Source organism: Pyrus communis, chromosome 2 (genome assembly GCF_963583255.1).
Source record: "Pyrus communis chromosome 2, drPyrComm1.1, whole genome shotgun sequence".
NCBI lineage: Eukaryota > Viridiplantae > Streptophyta > Magnoliopsida > Rosales > Rosaceae > Pyrus > Pyrus communis.
The window spans coordinates 28,222,383-28,235,838 of record NC_084804.1 but is presented as its reverse complement, the minus strand read 5'-3'; the positions used below and the strand labels follow the sequence as shown (position 1 = coordinate 28,235,838).

Here is a 13,456-nt window from a genome sequence, read left to right as displayed (position 1 = left end):
ACATAAGCAACACTGAAGCGTTTTAGGCTTCGTTATGTTGGTTAGTCCGAAAATTCTGAAATCCATAATTCCGTATACACATCAGATTGTAGTAAGTTCATAACAACCAGATTCGGTTCGTATGTTTTTTCAGGATCCAGATATACATCCACTCGAACTCTGATCACCGTTAATCTATCAAAAGCAGTAATATATACTTAGTGCGAAGTTTTGGCTTACCGGGAAAAGCTAATATGCACAATGCTAGATACAGCTAAACATCCACAAGGGCAAGAGTCCAACACGGCACTAGTTCATCTATTAACAAAAGACAAACCCCTCATGATTCTAACAGAAGATTCTGAGCTTGAGAGGTACTTGATTCTGCCACGTGATTCTAACAAAGATTCTGAAGTTGAGGGGGATGAGTCGCACGGCGGAACCAGGTGTTGAATGCCGTGACCAGGTGAGGACAGTCCTCCACATTCCTGGTAGAGAAGCTGAGGCACTGCTGCAGCAACTCCTGTGAATCTGACATGGGCAGTGTCGAGATTATTCTGAGGAATATCTCTTCCAGATCCAAGTACAGTGGTTTGTTACTAGATGTCAGAGGGGAAGTATTGGTATCTTTACAAACAATCAGAACCGGAAGCCAATCTTTGACAAGCTTCTTCCGAACCTGAAAAACACATTATAAATATCAGCCTTAGGTTACCTCATCTGTCCGGGCCATGAGTTTTGTAACAGTAAAGGAAAAATAAATTGTTTCGTCTAATCCCCTGGGCACCTAACAAACAAGAATGAGAGTAAGATCGGTTACATTGTGTTGTTAACCATGCAGCATTATCCAAGTAATAGGATGTTCAAAAATTGGAAACACGTTTGTATAAAGCATTTGGAAAAGATAAATCAAAGGAAAACATAACTGCAGCTCCATTTGGGGATAACCACTCGCACATGAAAACAATACAGCAAAGTTCTTGCCCATACACACTTCAGTACGAGGCAACTTACAATGTATTTTACGCTAGAAGAGAAAAGAACAAATATGAGAGAAAGCAGATGAGTGTGTTATTCAATTGTTCTTTTTTTTTTTTTTTTGGCTGGATAGGAACTAGGACATAAATGGAGAGAAAACCTTCAAGACAACTGCTGGCATCTGTGAAAAATTTAAAATCGAACAACACATAAAATCTCCTTTACAAGTGAAAAATGACCCCAAATCAAGGCTTTAAGACTCTTCTAAACTCTCCATTTCTCTCCACATTTAACCATCCAAACGGAAAGGAAAAAAATTCAAGCTTCCCTCCACCTTTCTTCTTCCTTTCTATTTCCCTCAATACGAACATAAGATTACAAGTTTACATAACCGTTTATAGACTAGTGTTTGCTGCTGGTTCTGTCAATACTAAAAGATTCACGGTTCAGGTGTTCAGCAGAAATACTCACAGAGCACTGAAATTGCACTCAATAATCCCACTTTCCAAATGTTTGAAGAAAATCAACATCAGAGTTCATCAGCTCCCACCTGTCGTGATAATCTAATTTGGAAACTACCGCTCAGCTTCTCTTCTGTTCTAAATTGCCAACGTTGTTCAACTTACCAGTAATTTGAAAACTACCGCGAAAACGTAAACAGAAGAGCTCAAATGAGGAACAGGCCCCATAAAAATTATGGCTTCCAATACTCTAATCGAGCAATGCACCATATGGACCAATCAATAACCTAATGTAGAACTAACAGAACCACCTTTATATTCCAACAAAGAACTTCAATTACTAGATATGCAGCTACTCTAACAGGAAAGATGACATGGGAATAGTACCTGAGCATCGACCAAAATGGTTCCAGCAGCGACGGCGTTTGCAAGCCTCGAAGTGCAGCGAAGCAGGATGCTAGGTAGCCCTGGCACAATATTTCTCCATGCATCATCCCGAAAAGCCCTCTGCAAATCAGCAGCGAATGCAGGCTGCTCACTCCACTCCCTTACAGCCGAGTCCGCGACTCGGAGCTCGATCATCCTCTCCACGAGCCACACCAGGTGCTTCCCATTGGTCATTGCGGTGTGGAGGTTGAGCCTCTGGATGGCCTCGGTCTCGTCGTGGTCGCCGCGGACTCCAGGACTCGTGTACTCCTCCATGGACTCCTTGACGACCTTGAAGGTGGTCTGAAATGCCCGATCCAGAACTCGCTCCACCAGGTCTCTGGACCCAAACTCCCGCAGCAGCTTTGCGACGAAGGCCTTGACGAACGCCATGCTCGGGTTGTGAGTCAATGCGAGGATGAGACCGTACAGCATCTCCTCGCTCGAATCGGGGGTTCCAGAAACCCTAGCGATGAGATCTTTGGCTTCGTCTTCGCTCAGGTGAGGGATTAGGGCGAGCACTCGAGCTTCATCGTCTTGGGTCCAGGGGACGGCCTCCAGGAATCGGAGGCAGAATCGAACGCAATCCTCGAAGATAAGCTCCGAAGCAACCGGGAGGAGGTCGAGCGCCGTCGACACGGTGGTTACGGTGGAGGCGAGGTCGGGGGTGTAGAGGAGTTGGAGGAGGGAAATGCGAGCATCCATGGCGCCCGGGGTCGGCGGGACCCGCAGGCTGATGTGGCGGACAGCGTCGTCTTGGGCGTGGGGGTGCTGCCATCGGTCGGATAAGAGGGCAGCGAAGTACTTGCAGCGGCGGAGGGCATGGGCGTGGAGGTGGAGAACGACATCGTCCTGAGGCTCGGTGGTGGCGGGGGATAGAGATAACGACGTCGCAGAGGGGTCTAAGGGTGAGGGATCGACGAAGAGGCGGAGAATGACGTCGGCGGAGGAAGGGTCGTCGAAGGAGTAGGGGGTGGATGGGTTGGGTTTCAGAGTCGGGCTCGGGATGGGGTTGGGATCGGGATGGGTGGGTCTTCTGGCATGGGAGTCGATGATGACGGCGACGCAAGGACGGCTGGAGCTGCTGGCGGTGGCGGAGCTGGCGGGGTGTACGGCGCGATGCCGTTTTTTGGAGCCGGTGCCGGTGACCATATCGGGATTTGGGTGATTCGAGAATTGGGAGCGAGAGTCTAGATTTCTCATTCTTAGGGCGAAGGAAATGGAGGATAAGGATGGGCGCGGCGGCACACGTGGAATTCCGTGAATTTTTTGGATGTACTTAATTTGGATTTTGGAAGATTTTAATGAATTTATTTTACATGACAAATGGTTTTTAAAATCAATTAATTTGGTTTTTTTTTTTTTTTTTTTACTTTCATTGCCAAATGCCAATGTACAATTAATAATTTTAATAGTACGCGCGTTTTTTTTTCCTAAAAAAAATAGATAATTGGTGGCAAATCATGATTACCTATTTTTTTTAAAATTCGAGAAGATTTATACAGACCTTTCAACCTTCCACAGAGGCATTTCAACATTCCTGATCACAAATTTAGAATATATACAAAATTCATTATAAAGGAAATCTATAACAAAATCTTATCACCATACACATCAAACTTTAAAGCAGATCCCCAAGGATATTGGCGGCGAAACCTCCACAACCATATTTGCTTGGGGATAGATGTGAGTAATACTGCTATGAGGAATTTGTTGAAGAAGATGCCCAATGTCGTATACAACTAAAGCAGATCTCCAAGGATATGAACTTGTTTCTCATAAATAATAATTTTGGAATCTCCGTTGATATTAACCTTTGAAAAACGCATATGTACTACCTAATACAACAAATGTTGAAGAGCCATAGCTTTAGCCTGCATGATAGAAGAATAACCAAGGGAAAATGATCCAACTATAATATTGTGACCATTTAAATTTCTAACTAAAGCAGCCTCACCGTTAGCTTTGACACTACCATCAAAGTTGTATCTCACCAGATGGCATTTTTGCTCACCATCACAAATTATGGTATATGCTCATCATCCTTTTTAAATCTTGACACCTGTCATTTACTATAATCATGGTTAAGCTCAACATTTTTTATTGTCCAGTTGCTTTTATGAGGAGAAAAAAATCCATCTTTTAATTACTTACTTTTAATTTTGTCATTACTTTTTGCCCATCCTTTATATTTTTATAGACATCGAAATTTTGGCGAATTAAATGTTTGCCAACACTTTAAGTTTCGACATGCTAAGGGCATACATGGCATGCGCCATGTGTCACACAAATTCGACACATGGATGTGACTCATCAAAATCAAATAAGTCATCAAGAAAGACACGTGTCAACGCTTGGCGACAATGAGTTATTTGATTTTAATTTAATTAAATCAATATTAATTGATGGAGACAAACCACTAACCGGCCCACAAATCGAGTCTTGATTCTTTCGTCAACTAATCAAGCTCATAATGAAGGCTAAATCCATTTGTAGGCAAGGCTTGGAGAGTCTATGAAGCTCTAAGACAAAGAAAGGGTCCAGAAATCATTTCTCGTCCAGACGCTAAAGTTTTGAAATTCTGAAGCTCTCAAGCACTCAAACCCCTAAACACTCAACCACTTAAGAAGACTCGAAAAACCCTCAGCATTCTTCGTCAAACTTGTGAAGAACCACCAAGCACCCCTACACGTGTCGGTTCCTCCATTACCAAGAGCCAAAACCTTGCGATATCCATTTATCCAAGATCAAGTTATTGCGACCCTTGGATCAACAACCCATCTACATATTTTGGATATCGAATCAAAGGATTCAAGTTGTAAAAAGATTGTAACTCTAAATTTACATTAATACCAATATTCTTTATACATGTGTTCTTGTTTCATTTTCTATAGGATTCTTGTGTTTACAATTTCATAGAAAATTTTCTTTTTGGAATTCAAACAGACCCACCGCACAAGAATTGAAGACTCATTTTTTTTTTATAAAGCCTTTAGTGACATTTTCAAACTAAAGAACTTGCAATTTGTCTTCAAGTAGGAAAAGATAAGCAAATCCTCCTTTATTTCTTTATCTGTCTTATGCATCAGCATGCTGCAATTTGTCTCCAAATAAGACTAATACGAAGCTATTGCGCGTTATGAGCTCCTAAAACCAATCACCAATTATAGCCTACAGTAGAAACAATAGTATTAATTTAATGACCATCAACTCATATTATCAAATCTTCGATCACATGTAGCTTTTTTTCTTCTTTTTTTTCTCTGTTTTTTCTTTCCTTCTGTTTTGCCTTTTCAATATTTGGTATGTGGGTCTATGTTTTTCTAAGGTTAAGTATGATATCTAAAATAAATAAATAAATACAAATCACATATGCAAATAGTACTGTTAGACTACTTAAGATTCACTTCGAAAGGCCCTGCTTATTTCCACAAGTCTTTGTATCTTATGTATGTGCTCGTGTTTTGGTATTTTTGTAGTTTCTTTTTAAATGCACTATGGTGTCAATTTAAATCAATATCAAATAATTCAATGCTTATATAGGTTTTCTCATGGAACGTCATGAGAATGAGTTTCATACCCCATATGAATTTCATATCCCATCTTTCAGTGATGATGAAGAACAGTTTGATTGTATACACGTGGATTCGAATTTTGAACACTTTGAAGTCTTGGATCAAAATGTGGTTTCAGCTCATGTGCTCTGATGTGTTGCAGCATGGGCAGCAAGCACGCCACCTTTACAACATTTGTTTATTGCATGCGTGTGTGTAAAATGTATATAAAACAACCAACTGCCATTGCAGCAGAAAATGAATAACACAACCAAATATTAAACTTAATATGGTATCAGAGCACAGGTAATCCTTTGCTCTGCTCTGCCTTCACTCTTTCGCTGCTATACTGTGAACAGCGACATCTGTTACTGCAGCAACCAGTGCACTGCAAGCTGCACACTCGCTGCCTTGCCGTCGCAAAGCTGCTACACAACCATCGTCGCTGCTCTACCTGTCACAGCCATTAAGCACAGCCGCAGAGCACAGCCAAGCACAGCCACTGCACACTGCCTGCCGACATGGCAACTGACTCTTCCAGCAAACACACCAAATACGAAGATCCCAGCGATCCTCTTTATCTTCATCACTCTGATCAGCCTGGAGCGATCCTCGTCACACACCTTTTGAATGACGAAAATTACTCCACTTGGAGCCGAGCCATGGCCATGGCCCTCAATGCCAAGAACAAGGAAGGATTCATCAATGGATCCATTAAAAGGCCCGAGTTTGCATCCCCAAGTGAATTCCAACAGTGGACTCGTTGCAACAACCTCGTGAAATCCTGGCTGCTCAACTCTGTCTCGAAAGATATCGGAGCAAGTGTCATCTACAACAATGTTGCAGCTGATATTTGGAATGAGTTGAAGGAACGTTTCTCTCACACAAACAGTGTACATCTCTTCCATATTGAACAAGAGATACATGGAAGTGTTCAAGGAAATTTGAACATTGGTGCATATTATACCAAACTGAAAAGTTTTTGGGATGAACGTGATGCCATGTGCACTTTCCCAACCTGTACATGTGGAGCTGCAAAAGAATTAATGCAGTTTCAGCAAAGTCAGAAAACCATGAAGTTTCTCATGGGCCTCAATGAATCCTACGCTGCGGTTCGTGGGCAACTTTTACTTATGGATCCCCTCCCTGTTGTCAACAAAGCTTTCTCACTTATTATTCAAGATGAGAAGCAAAGAACAGTTTCAATGCATGCTCCTGAAAGGTCCTCAGTCACCGATACCGCAGCTTTCGCCGTGCGGGATAACATGCGAAACTCTAGTAGGAAATTTTCTCCAAGAAATTCCCATCTAAAATGTGGTCGTTGTGATGCAACTGGACACACTTCAGATACCTGTCGTGCACACCTCAAGTGCGAATACTGTAATTGGAGAGGTCACACCATTGATCAATGCCGCAAACTGAAAAAGGGGAAAGACAACAGCAATAGGGGAGATTATCAGGATCGCAGGGGTTCCAATTACAAGGCTAATCATGTTGATACCCAGCCAACGCCTCCAGCAACATCTCCTTCGTCCTACAGCCTCACTTCCGAGCAATATCATAATCTGTTTGCACTCCTTGATAAGAGTCAATCCAACTCCACATCTAATCATGTTGGTACCACCTCTACTATGAATAACTTGTCAGGTAGAGTTTTTTTGTGCTTCTGCTCTCAATAAGGGAAGGGACTGGATTTTCGATACAGGCGCGACATACCACATGGTCTGCTCACCAAGCTTAATGACCACAAGTGTTCCGGTATACAATCGACAAGTGCACTTACCCAATCATGCACTTGCCGATGTCACACATATTGGCACAGTTCATCTCTCGAATGATCTCACCCTTCACAACGTGCTTTGTGTTCCATCATTTAAACTGAATTTAATTTCTGTCAGCAAACTCACTAATACCTCATCTTGCTTTGTCATCTTCACTGATAAAATGTGTCTACTTCAGGGCCAACGATCGGGGAAGATGATTGGGACGGGAACTAAACGAGAAGGACTCTACTACCTTGATAATGTGATGAAAACCAGGTGCAATTCAGTGTTAATTGTTGCCTCTTCTTCTTCTCAGCTTTGGCATCAACGCCTTGGCCATCTTTCCAACAAGACCTTACGGCATCTCTCTACTTGCATTAAAAATTTGAATTTTTGTAGCATTGATGATTGTTTGATCTGTCCATTAGCCAAACAAACACGTGCTCCTTTTCCTTTGAGTTCTATCACCACAAAGGCTCCTTTTGAGTTAATTCATGTTGACATTTGGGGAGGTTACCATGTTCCCACTATCACAGGGGCATAATATTTCTTAACTATTGTGGATGATTTCTCAAGATGCACATGGGTTTATTTAATGAATCACAAATCAGATGCACGATCTTATCTCATCACTTTCATCCACCTTGTTGAAACACAATTTTCCAGACAAGTCAAGGTTCTTCGTAGTGATAACGGTCCAGAATTTTCTATGACCCAATTTTTTTCAGATAAGGGGATTCTCCATCAAACAAGTTGTGTCTCTACTCCCCAACAAAACGGGGTAGCAGAGCGCAAACACCGCCACTTACTCAATGTTGCTAGAGCCTTACTTTTTCAATCTCATCTTCCTAAGAAATTTTGGGGTGATGCAATCCTCACTGCCACTTATCTCATAAATCGGACTCCAACTCCTCTTCTTCAAGGCAAATCACCCTATGAAATACTTCACCACAAACAGCCAGCGTATGCACATTTGCGAGTGTTTGGTTGCTTATGTTTTTCTTCCACCCACCACCATCGTCCCACAAAATTTGATGCAAGAGCCACACGGTGTCTTTTTCTTGGGTATCCATATGGCACAAAGGGATATCGAGTTTACGACCTTCACATGGGTAAAATCTTTATCTCCCGTGATGTTATTTTCCATGAACATGTGTTCCCTTTTTCATTTTCTGCTGCAGTTTCACCACTTGTGTTTCCACATACTCAAGATACTGCCTATGATGATCCCATCATTCATCCGTCCATTCTACTGGAGCAGGATTTCGTCGATCCATCCTCTTCTTCACCGGTGAGTCCTGTTTCGGTTTCATCTCCTTTTCTTTCCACCTCACCACCTCGTCTTAAACGACCCACTCATGCACCTGGTTATCTTCAACAATATCACATCGACATCAACCTCCCTTCTCGGTCCGTCCCTTCATCTCACTCGGCGTTGACCAAAGTACCAGGTACTCTTTACCCTTTGTCTGATGTCCTCACATACGATCGTTTATCTGCTCGACATCGTGCCTTCACCACTTCCATTTCAGCTGCCATAAAACCCAGCTCATTCTCACAGGCTATACGCGACCCTCACTGGCGTTTCTCTATGGAAGAAGAACTGGCAGCCCTTGCTGCGAATAGGACATGGTCTCTGCAACCATTGCCCCCTGGCAAGAAGCCGGTTGGATGTAAATGGGTTTACAAAATCAAATTTCGATCCGATGGATCCATTGAGAGATATAAAGCACGCTTGGTTGCCAAAGGTTATAGCCAAATTGAAGGCTTAGACTATCGAGAAACCTTTGCTCCGGTTGCAAAATTGACTACAGTTCGTCTACTCCTTGCTGTTGCCTCGGTCCAACAATGGCACCTCCACCAGCTTGATGTTAATAACGCTTTCCTCCATGGTGATCTTGAAGAAGATGTCTACATGTCCTTGCCTCCTGGTTTCGGACGAAAGGGGGAGACACGAGTTTGTAAACTTCATAAATCTTTGTATGGGCTTAAGCAAGCCTCTCGTCAATGGTTTATCAAACTCTCTTGTGCTCTTAGAAAAGCCGGTTATCAACAATCCAAGGCAGATTATTCATTGTTCGTCCGAAACCATGATGGTAAATTCACTGCCCTCCTTGTCTATGTTGATGATATTATCTTGGCAGGAAATAACATACAAGTAATTGAAGATACCAAGTCTTTTCTTATGAACCAATTCAAGTTGAAAGACCTTGGCCAATTAAGATATTTCTTGGGCATTGAAATTGCTCGCTCTAGCAAGGGGATCACCCTCTCACAGCGAAAATATGCCCTTGAAATACTTGAGGATGCAGGTCATCTTGGCGCAAAACCAGCCACCTCTCCTATAGAGCAAAACTTATCACTCAGAAAGGACGAAGGACAATGGGTTACTGATCCTTCCTCTTATCGACGACTTGTTGGGAGACTAATCTACCTGACAATCACGCGCCCTGATTTGGTGTATGCTGTCCATATTCTTAGTCAATTTATGGAGAAGCCTCGAACTCCACACTTGGAGGCAGCCCAGCGAGTTTTACGATACGTTAAGCACACACCAGGGCAAGGTATTTTTCTTTCTGCAAGAAGTCCAATTCAATTGAATGCTTTTTGTGATGCGGATTGGGCCAGATGTCGAGACACACGACGTTCTACCACCGGATACTGTGTATTTCTTGGAGAATCCTTGATCTCCTGGAAAAGCAAGAAACAAAATACTGTGTCACGTTCTAGTGCAGAGGCGGAGTATCGTTCAATGGCAGCAACTTGTTGTGAAGTCACTTGGTTGAAATCTGTTCTACAAGACTTGGGTATCAAACATAAACGTCCAGTCAAGTTATATTGTGATAATCAAGCGGCACTTCACATCGCTTCGAATCCGGTCTTTCACGAAAGAACCAAACACATAGAAATTGACTGCCATCTTGTACGAGAAAGGGTTCAAAGTGGAATGATCGAGACATCTCACATCTCAACCATGAAACAACCAGCCGACATCTTCACAAAGCCACTGAGCTTATACCAGTTTACGACTTTGCTTTGCAAGTTAGGAATAATCAACATTCATTCCAAACTTGAGAGGGAGTGTTGAGAGAACTTGCCCCACTAACCTGGACAGAAGGAATACTGCACGTGGGTACAATATTCCTTGTCAGCAGACTACCACATGGTTTCAGCTCATGTGCTCTGATGTGTTGCAGCATGGGCAGCAAGCACGCCACCTTTACAACATTTGTTTATTGCATGCGTGTGTGTAAGATGTATATAAAACAACCAACTGCCATTGCAGCAGAAAATGAATAACACAACCAAATATTAAACTTAATACTTCTGTTTTGCCTTTTCAATATTTGGTATGTGGGTCTATGTTTTTCTAAGGTTAAGTATGATATCTAAAATAAATAAATAAATACAAATCGCATATGCAAATAGTACTGTTAGACTAATTGAGATTCACTTCGAAAGGCCCTGCTTATTTCCACAAGTCTTTGTATCTTATGTATGTGCTCGTGTTTTGGTATTTTTGTAGTTTCTTTTTAAATGCACTATGGTGTCAATTTAAATCAATATCAAATAATTTGATGCTTATATAGGTTTTCTCATGGAACGTCATGAGAATGAGTTTCATACCCCATATGAGTTTCATATCCCATCTTTCAGTGATGATGAAGAACAATTTGATTATATACACTTGGATTCGAATTTCGAACACTTTGAAGTCTTGGATCAAAATGAGGAAAAAGTAGAACTTCCAAGCAAAGGTTGTGAGATTCCAACCCTTGGAATGACTTTTGATAATGATGATGAAGCATATCATTATTACAATTCATACGCTAGAAGTGTTGGATTTTGCCTGAGAAAGAATAGAAAAAATAAAGACATGCAAGGTGTACTATGGAAAAGACAATTTTGTTGTTCTTGCAAACGTTTTTATAAAGAAAGAAAACTACGATAAAGAAAAGAGAGGAAAGAAGATGCAGATGCAAGGCAATGCTTGATCAAGTTGTTGTACCTTGTAACATTTGGAAGAAATTTTTTTGGAACGATATCTTTGCTTTCCTTTTTTGGCTAAGAAAGAAATTTATTAAAGAAAAAGCCTCTAGTGCAACTAGTTTCAATACAATCCAACTTTTGATGAATATTCATCCAATTTAACTTTCGATAATTTTGTTTCGATGAGTTTCTTTAAAAGAAAATTTTTGGACCTCAAAAGTATTGTAATCTGTTACTCAAAGTATGACTATCCATGTTGGGTGATGATATTGAGGATACAGTTTGATATGGTTTGCATATTTATGGGTGTTTTTGCTTACATTATAAACTGTGATGTATGTTCGCCATTACTTTCAAGCCTTGACATATGTCCACTAACATAATCATAGTTAGATGATTTAGTTTTAATTAAAGTAGGGAGTATTTTTGTTCACCACCCTAAACTTTGACATATACTCACCATACATCGTAAACTTAGGCGTTTATTTATTTTTATTTAGATTTCAAAAAACAGAGGTGTAACATCCCACATCGCCTAGGGGAGCGATCCTTATATGTATATTCCAATCCCTACCTAGCACGAGGCCTTTTGGGAGCTCACTGGCTTCGGGTTCCGTAGGAACTCCGAAGTTAAGCGAGAATGGGGCTAGAGCAATCCCATGATGGGTGACCCACTGGGAAGTTGCTCGTGAGTTCCCAAAAACAAAACCGTGAGGGAATGGTAAGCCCAAAGCGGACAATATCGTGCTACGATGGTGGAGCGGGCCCAGGAAGTGATCCGCCCCTGGCCGGGATGTGACAAATTGGTATTAGAGCCTAACCCTGGCCGTGGTGTGCCGACGAGGACATCGGGCCCCTAAGGGGGGTGGATTGTAACATCCCACATCGCCCAGGGGAGCGATCCTTATATGTATATTCTAATCCCTACCTAGCACGAGGCCTTTTGGGAGGTCACTGGCTTCAGGTTCCGTAGGAACTCCGAAGTTAAGCGAGAAGGGAGCTAGAGCAATCCCATGATGGGTGACCCACTGGGAAGTTGCTCGTGAGTTCCCAAAAACAAAACCGTGAGGGAATGGTAAGCCCAAAGCGGACAATATCGTGCTATGGTGGTGGAGCGGGCCCGGGAAGTGATCCGCCCCGGACCGGGATGTGACAAGAGGTATAGAAATTTCTCATATGTTTAAAAATTAAATTTCAAAATCTTTGTAACCAATATCTCCAAGACAACATATATGGAACATATGAACAACTGGATTTAGAGCCATGGAGAAGAAAAGCTACAGGGCCACATGAATATTGAAATGCTTACAAACAGATTTAGATCTAAAATGACTATTTTTTTTTTTTTTCAATAAATCCATCATTCAAGGTAAATATGCAGAAAAAAAATGTTCTCAAATATGGCCGAGTAGCCTCCTCCTGACATGTATTTTTGCTACCACAAGTACCACTGGCGAATAAGGAATAACGATGCAAAGTATCAAACAAAGTGGTGGGGGCATCATTCATGGACAAGGAGTTGAAAAACGTACTTGGAAATTAATTGGGTTTTTAATACATTGAATGAATAGCATTTTAGTAGAGGTTTGGAAATTCTTTATTGGCACGCAGCTTAGTCGACTCAAACAAGGTGTTGTACAACTGCTTCATGATTTTGTATGTTATTAATACCTTGTGTGCATGTAGTTTATTGGAATTGTATTTTGAATTTTAAACATTGTCTTATTTCATGGATGAATCAAGGGTCCAAGTCAACCACTGACAGTAATAGTGGCAGTCTTCACAGTCATCTTCTTGAGCACATGCACAGCTGAACTTGAAGGCGAAAATATGATGAAATCTAGTTCATGTTTCACTCCAGAAACGAGGGTTATTTTCACAAGTTGCAGTTGTATGAGTAGGCAATTCTGATTGTCGTCCATACGTACTTCACTTCTCCCACAACAACCTAATCCTTTTTTAGTGAGTACACAAGTCAATATCATCAGAGACTAGAATTTATCATCAAACGTTCTCTAAACTCTAGTGAAGAGTTTGTTTGTCTTTCATAATTGAACACCAGGATATGCATGCATCCACAAAATACATAGAATAAAACTCACCAAATTTTATACTTCTTGTAGAGCGGGGAAGTTTCTCAGAAAGCATATGGTAATCAAATTCTTATTTCCATTTTTTGAAGCTTATGTGCATAGACAAAAATTTCAGGTACCCATACGGTTGGGGAAGCTTTCCTAGCAAAACACCAACAAAGAAATACTAAAGCCATGAAGATGTAGAAAATAGCAAAATGTAAGTATCTTGT

At 41.4% G+C, this 13,456-nt stretch overlaps 1 protein-coding gene across 1 annotated transcript; it reads right to left on the bottom strand.

Moving 5' to 3' along the window:
* Nucleotides 1–6: 6 nt before the first annotated feature.
* On the bottom strand, nt 7–3,077 carry LOC137726691 (BTB/POZ domain-containing protein At3g05675-like). The gene is made up of 2 exons (XM_068465628.1): nt 1,806–3,077; nt 7–658 (listed from the first exon to the last, which is right to left on the bottom strand). Exons 1-2 carry the CDS (start codon nt 3,045–3,047, stop codon nt 377–379), a joined length of 1,524 nt encoding a protein of 507 aa, XP_068321729.1. The 5' UTR covers nt 3,048–3,077; the 3' UTR covers nt 7–376.
* Nucleotides 3,078–13,456: the final 10,379 nt, after the last annotated feature.

What these genes read in the sequence shown, in the direction of transcription:
- LOC137726691 (XM_068465628.1), bottom strand. Translation starts at nt 3,047, where the DNA reads ATGAGAAATCTAGACTCTCGCTCCCAATTCTCGAATCACCCAAATCCC. An exon ending in CCATTTTGGTCGATGCTCAG is followed by an intron (nt 659 to 1,805) that starts GTACTATTCCCA and finishes TGTGTTTTTCAG; the next exon opens with GTTCGGAAGAAGCTTGTCAA.